We start from the raw sequence: 7,872 nt of genomic DNA on the forward strand, positions 1-7,872 counted from the left end.
AGACCCGCAGTTGCAGCCTCCGAATCACTGGAGTTCGGGCCGCAGCAGCGCTCCACCACCACTCCAACCGCTCCGGACTCGGCCAGCTCCGCGACGGTAAGGTGAGTCGTCGGCACCAGAGTCCCCGATCTTCTCCTGTTGGAGGCCGCTCCTCATTGCAGCCCCAATGACAACGGAGACCCGACAGAAAAGGTCGGGTCTCCCGTGCAGGGAGAGATTTAAAAGTTACCCAGTGCTGCGCTCCATCCATTATCCGGTTCTCCAGGTTCCAGTAACCACACTCCACTTCTTTCATTTTACCCCCTTATCCCTAATCCCCCAAATATGCCATGCCATACAAGGCCCCATAAAACTCACCCAAACTCCAGTGCAATTCAGGAATTTAACACATAGTTGTATTGACATAGAGCTTCTTTTGATAAGCAAATTCTTCGATGCTCTTTATACTATATCATAGAATCATAGAATACAGTGTTAAAACAGGCCCTTTGGCCCAATTTGGCCACACTGACCAACATGTCCCATTTGCACTAATCCCATCTGTCTGCATTTGGCCCAAATCCTCTACACATATCCTCTCCATGTACCTGTCTAAATGTTGCGATGGTACCGGCCTCAACTACCTCCTCTGGCAGCTCGTTCCATACACCCACCATTCGTTGTCTAAAAACGTTACCCCTCAGGTTCCTATTAAATCTTTTCCCACCTTATCTTAAATCTATGTTCTCTGGTTCTCGATTCCTTACTCTGAGAAAGAGACTCTGTGCGTTTACCTGATCTATTCCTCTCATGATTCTGTACACCTCTATAAGATTTCCCCGTATTCTCGTTGTGGTTAACGTTTTGTTGGAATTAGCCATAGGTTACCTTTATTGACAAACATCCGTACCAGGATCGGTGTGAACAAATGATAAAATCCATGTCCTTACCTTTCATGAAGAAATCTGCAATGCCATGTCATGAGGAATGATTGAATGATTGAATAGTTGAATAGTTGATAATCATTTTCCCAAACCCAGGCCTGAGAAATTCTTGAATGACTGAATTTGCCTTCATCAGTCAGAGTATTGAGTGTAGAAGTTTGGAGGTCATGTTACAGTTATATAAGACGTTAGTGAGAATACATGTTGAATATTGTGTTTAGTGTTGGGCACCGGGGAATTGGAAAGATGTTGTCAATCTTGAAAGGCTTCAAAGGAAATTTACCGGGATTTTGCCAGGACTGAGCTATAGGGAAAGATTGAGCATGCTAGGACTTTATTCTTTGGAGCGCAAGAGGATGAGGGGTGATCTTCTGGAGGTGTACAAAATCATGAGAGGAATGGGTTAGGTAAGCACGCAGTCGTTTGCCCAGAGTAGGAGAATCAAGAACCAGAGGACATATGTTTATGATGAGGGGGGAAAGATTTAATGGGAACCAGAGGGATAGCTTTTTTACAATATACAAAGGGTGGTGGGGGTATGGAACAAGCTGCTAGATGAGGTATTCAAGAAGGAACTGCAGATGCTGGAAGATCGAAGGTACACAAAATTGCTGGAGAAACTCAGCGGGTGCTAGATGAGGTAGTTGAGGCAGGTACTATCGCAACATTAAATAAATATTTAGATAGGTACAGGGAGATGATAGGTTTAGACAGATATGGGCCAAAAGCAGGCAGGTGGACTGGTGTAGATGGGACACGTTGGTCGATGTGGGCAAGTTAAACCAAAGTGCCTGTTTCCACATTGTATGACTCTATGACCATGAGTCTACTGGGTGTCATACCTCGGAAACAATAAGAAATTATGCACAGTTTTCCTCAGGTTGGTGAGTGGGATTCACTCATCAAGAGATCTTGACATGAGCATGTCCCAGAGGTGGCCATACTAATGCAGGCTTTCTGGAGGCAATGTTGTGAAGCTGCTTTGCCCGGTAGAAGACTCAGTGACACTTGACATCTTTAATCAGTCTGTGGGCTGTGGAGGCCAAATATCAGTGGATATTTGTAAGGCAGAGTTGACAAATTCTTGATTAGAAAAGGTGTTAAGGGTTATGGGGAGGGCAAGAAAATGGGATTAGAAGGCAGAGATCAGCCATGATTGAATGGCAGAGTAGACTCGATGGGCCGAATGGCCTAACTCTACTCGTATATCTTGTGAACCTGGAGGTTGAGCAAATTATCCTCTTTGGTCTCTGTTTCTCTTTCTGAGATGAGATTTGATTTTTGAAAAGATCTTCTCTCACAAGTGACTTCAAGGCTCCAATCACACTGCTGTTACAAAAGATACAATTGTGGCAAAAGAAAATACAGCTCAAAAATGTTTCTCAACAGATATGATGCAAAAGAACATGTTTACAAGGTCTTGCTTTAAAGATTGTCCTGCTCAAAGTAATTCAGGGTACAAGTGTAAGAATGGAATTTTAAACGTAGTTTATTTTAGTTATTAAAAACCTTACAGGAGATAGAAACATAGAAAATAGGTGCAGGAGGAGGCCAATCGGCCCTTCGAGCCAGCACCGCCATTCATTGTGATCATGGCTGATCGGCCCCTATCAATAACCCGTGCCTGCCTTCTCCCCATATCCCTTGACTCCACTAGCCCCTAGAGCTCTATCTACCTCTCTCTTAAATCCACCCAGTGACTTCTCCTCCACTGCCCTCTGTGGCAGGGAATTCCATAAATTTACAACTCTCTGGGTGAAAAAGTTTTTTCTCACCTCAGTCTTAAATGACCTCCCCTTTATTCTAAGACTGTGGCCCCTGGTTCTGGACTCGCCCAACTTTGGGAACATTTTTCCTGCATCTAGATTGTCTAGTCCTTTTATAATTTTATATGTTTCTATCAGATCCCCCTCATCCTTCTAAACTCCAGTGAATACAAACCTAGTCTTTTCAATCTTTCCTCATATGACAGTCCCGCCATCCCAGAGATCAATCTCGTGAACCTATGCTGCACTGCCTCAATCACAAGGATATTCTTCCACAAATTAGGAGACCAAAACTGTACACAATACTCCAGATGTGGTCTCACCAGAATCCTATACAACTGCAGAAGAACCTCTTTACTCCTATACTGAAATCCTCTTGTTGTGAAGGCCAATATTCCATTAGCTTTCTTCACTGCCTGCTGTACCTGTAAGCCAACTTTCAATGACCGGTGTACAAGGACGCCCAGGTCTCGCTGCACCTCCCCCTTACCTAACCTAACCATATAACATATAACATAGAATAATAATCTGCCCCCTTGTTTTTGCCGCCAAAGTAGATAACCTCACATTTATCTATATTATACTGCATCTGCCACGCATCTGCCCACTCACTCAACCTGTCCAGGTCACCCTGCAATCTCCTAACATCCTCTTCGCAGTTCACACTGCCACCCAGCTTTGTGTCAGCCACTTACTTGCTAGTGTTGCTCCTAATTCCCTCTTCCAAATCATTAATATATATGGTAAACAGTAGCGGCCCCAACACTGAGCCTTGCGGCACTCCACTCATCCATTTTACTTGTCACATCCTCAAAAAATTCCAGAAGATTAGTCAAGCATGATTTCCCTTTCATAAATCCATGTTGACTGGACTAATCTCTTTACTGTTATCCAAATGCCCCATTATTACCTCTTTAATAATTGACTCCAGCATCTTTCCTACCACCGAAGTCAGGCTAACTGGTCTGCAATTCCCCGTTTTCTCTCTCGCTCCTTTCTTGAAAAGTGAGATAACATTAGCTATCCTCCAATCCACAGGAACTGATCCTGAATCTAGTGAACATTGGAAAATGATCACCAGTGCGTCCACTATTTCTAGATCCACCTCCCTGAGGACCCTGGGATGCAGACCATCAGGCCCAGGAGATTTATCATCCTTCAGTCCCATTAGCCTACCCAATACTATTTCTCACCTAATTCATTTCCTCTACCCCCTTAGATCCTCTGTCCTCCAGTACATCTGGGAGATTGTGTCTTCCTTAGTGAAGACAGATCCGAAGTACCTATTCATCTCTTCTGCCATTTCCTTGTTCCCCATAATAATTTCACCCCTGTCTGCCTTTAGAGGACCTACATTTGAGTTTGCTACTCCTTTTCCCTTAACATATCTACAGAAGCTTTTACTGTCCTTTATATTCCTGGCCAGCTTCCCTTCGTACTTCATCTTTTCAGCCTCTATTGCCTGTTTTGTTTCCTTCCTTTTATTTCCAATCCTCTGGCTTCCGGCTACTCTTTGCTGTGTTATACATCTTTTCTTTTAGATCCCTAACTTCTCTTGTCAGCCACAGTTGCCTCCTACTCCCCTTAGAATCTTTCTTACTTTTTGGAATGAAATGATCCTGCGTCTTCTTAATTATGCCCAGAAATTCCTGCCATTGTAGTTCCACCGTCATTCCTGCTAGGATCCCTTTCCAGTCTACCTTGGCCAGCTCCCCTCTCATGCCTTCATAGTCCCCTTTGTTCAACTGCATCACTGCCACTTCCGATTTAACCTTCTCCTTCTCAAATTACAGATTAAAACTAATCATATTATGATCACTACCTCCAAGCGGTTCCTTTACCTCGAGTTCTCTTGTCATATCTGGTTCATTGGACAACGCTAAATCCAGAATTGCCTTTTCTCTGGTCGACTCCATTACAAGCTGCTCTAAGAATCCATCACGGAGGCATTCTACAAACTCTCTTTCTTAGGGTCCTGAACCAACCTGATTTTCCCAGTCTACCTGCATATTGAAATCCCCCATCACCATAGTGGCATTACCTTTGTTACATGCCAGTTTTAACTCCTGCTGCAACTTACACTCTACATCTGGGCTACTATTTGGGGGTCTGTAGATAACACCAATTAGTGTCTTCTTGCCTTTACAATTCAGATGTACTGGATATGATAGTAAATGAGCCCAGGTCCTACTTCTTTGCTGAGGGAACCTGCTGTACCTATTCCCATGGGACAAATGAGCAGTCATTGTGCCCAAACCCAGGTCAGATAATTTCTTGTGTTACTGGGCGTTAGGCTTTGAAAGTGATTGTAATTCATGCACATTTTTTCTCAGGTGGTTGTGAACTATTTATTAGGGTGTGGTGCCACATAGCTTCCACATCTTGCCTTAGTGACTCCAAAAGGAAGGTATATGTTGTATTGTACCTGTGCATGATGCAGTGAAACAAAGTAATGGGAATGTCTGTGAATAATCTTTTGTTTTATCAGCCCTGTTCTAAATTTGACAGGAGGATTGCAGAGGCCGGCCTCTCCGAAGTCCGAATGTGAGAGCAGGAAACAGGATAAGGGCGAGAAAGGAATGGAAAGTGGGACCTCCTGCAACGAGCTGTCCACCTCCAGCTGTGAAAGCCAGTCGGAGGCCAGCACTCCGCAGGACAACGTCGCTTGTGCATCACAGCCCGCAACATCTCAGCCTAATACCCTGACCCTGGATCGGCCTCCCAAGAAAGCCCCCATTCAGTGGTTGCAACAGCCCGACAAACGCAGAAACAGTGAACTCTTTCAAACACTGATGAACAATTCCCGAGATATGAGCCTCTGCAAAAAGAAGATCAATGAGAAGCTGAGCGCTGAGGACGAAATGAAGAAATGCATCCAGGATTTCAGGAAGATCCAAATTCCCACCCAGTTTCCAGAACGCAAGCGCCTGTGGCAATCTGAACTATTACAGAAATATGGACTTTAAAGTGGAAAAAGAGGACTTGCTGCAGCTTTGAATAATGTTTGAAATTAAGGGTCTGTGGTTCTCATTCACCTGCAGTCTGTCTTATTCCTCCTGCCCTATCCATTAAATTGTGATAAGATTGCAAGTCTTGAGAAGCTGATCGTGAAGAATTTTAGTTTTTAGTCCACACCTGAGGTATGCATAAAAAATTAACGCATTGGATTTAATCTACTGAGTGCTCGTGGGTTAGCTTATAAATTTGATGTGGCACAATGCAGTCTGATAAATAACAGTTGCAAAACTAATGGATTCTCCACCAGTGTATCGATGTGTCAGAAATGGTTATTCATGGCCTTAATGATTGGATGTGATGCCTCTCGAAAACTTCAAAGGTTGTGTTCAGAGTTCCCTCCCTCCCAGATCAGAGCAGCCAGTGGTAGTCAGCTGCAGTTCAGCTCCATTTCATGAAAACAAGTAATTAGAACCATTTTAAAGTTAAAATCCACAATTTGGTTGAATAACTTTGAATATTTACTCCTAATTTAGCAATTTAAATTACGGTGAAGACCAAATGGCAACTTTTAGTTTAGTTTAGTTTAGAGATACAGTGCGGAAACAGGCCCTTCAGCCCACCCAGTCCGCTCCGACCAGCGATCCCCGCATATTAATGATATCCTACACACATTAGGGAAAATTTACACTTATACCAAGCCAATTAATCTCCATCCCTTTACATCTTTGGAGTGTGGGAAGAAACCGAAGATCTCGGAGAAAACCCATGTGGTCACAGGGAGAACATACAAACTCCGTACAGATAGCGCCCGTAGTCGGGATCGAACCCGGGGCTCCGGCACTGCAAGTGCTGTAAGGCAGCAACACTGTCACTGTGCCACTGTGCCTCCCTTTAATGTTAAAATATATTTGAATTTTAGCTCCTAATTTAGCAGTTTGAATAAAAACTAAGACCAAATGCCAACTTTTAGAGATAAAATACATTTGAAGAATCTACAAATTGTCTTTTAAGTTTTAGCATTACGTTGTTTTAACAAAGTTAAAATAACTGACATGTTTTATTTTACTGTCATTCATTCTTTATCTGTTAAGATTGAAAAACAGCGCCTTTCAAAATTGATAGTTTTGGAATGCGGGTGCCTTGTTTGCAAGCATGAAAGTGTTCTCTGTGTGTTAAGGACATTTTTTTCCCCAGGTCTGTTTCCAGGTGCAGTGGATTCCCAGCAAATAATGGAAAACCATTGTCACTTTGAAAATACCAATGAAGGAATCCACCAACTTTCCCACGTGTTGTAGAGAAATCCAACTAGTTTGATTATCGGTGTATTTAAACCTGCCCAGGCCTAGTTTCCTTGTATTCCTACAAAAATAATGTACTGCAGATAAGGGAAACCCGAGTTAAAATATTCAACATGTTGGGCACTATATGTGAAGATAGAACCAGACAATGGTTAAGGTTGATTGCCTTCAACCTCTCCTGCCTTCCACTGTAATACATTCCTCCCCTTTCATTCACTCCTGCCCTTTCCCGAATCTCTAGATTTAAAAACCTGTTTAACTTTTTCCCAGTTCTGATGGAAGTTCGTTGTACTGTATATGTGTAAGTATGCCTTTGAGAACTGAGTGTATCGTGTGGTATGACCTTGATACGTTATTGTGCCAGATGCTGCTGTTTAGCTGAGAATTAGTGTCTTTAATAAAGGATGTTATTTGTAACTCTACCACCCGTCTAATTATCCATGCTTACAAAACCATCAAAGTGTTCACAGACACCACATTGACACTTTTGGGATAATTTTGCTAGAGGGAGTAACATAAGTCACCTATTATGTGGGGCATGGAGAACCGTGTTCTTAAGAGAGCAATGTTGATGGCAGTGGTTGACATGGCAGACACACCAGGGAGCTGGACTTACCATTCATCCCATGCCAGAAATGACTGGAAATGTTCCTGAGTAGAAATACCTCTGCTGATAACCAGAATAAGGGGTGGCACAGTAATGCAGTGGCAGAGCTGCCACCTTACATCACCAGATACCTGGTTTTGATCCTGGCTACTTGTGCTGCCTGTACAGAATGTGTATGTTCCCCCTATGACCACATAGGTTTTCACTAGGTGCTCTGGTTTCCTCCCACACTCCAAAGATGTACATGCTTTTTTAAGGCAGAGATAGATAGGTGGATTCTTGATTAGTGCAGGTGTCAGGGGTTATGGTGAGAAGGCAGG

General features: G+C 43.2%; 1 protein-coding gene across 3 annotated transcripts in view; it reads left to right on the plus strand.

Moving 5' to 3' along the window:
* Nucleotides 1–7,530, plus strand: part of LOC129698025 (BTB/POZ domain-containing protein KCTD8-like) — a 278,743-nt gene extending 271,213 nt beyond the window's left edge. For 2 of the 3 annotated variants that reach the window (XM_055636857.1, XM_055636848.1), the window contains exon 2: nt 5,198–7,530. In XM_055636857.1, coding sequence (XP_055492832.1) covers nt 5,198–5,655 — 458 coding nt within the window. In that variant the 3' untranslated portion in view covers nt 5,656–7,530. Of the gene's footprint in view, nt 1–5,177 lie in introns of all 3 variants that reach the window. The other variant, XM_055636866.1, reaches the window with a different exon arrangement.
* The last annotated feature ends 342 nt before the right edge of the window (nt 7,531–7,872 follow it).

This window comes from Leucoraja erinacea, chromosome 1 (assembly GCF_028641065.1).
Source record: "Leucoraja erinacea ecotype New England chromosome 1, Leri_hhj_1, whole genome shotgun sequence".
NCBI lineage: Eukaryota > Metazoa > Chordata > Chondrichthyes > Rajiformes > Rajidae > Leucoraja > Leucoraja erinaceus.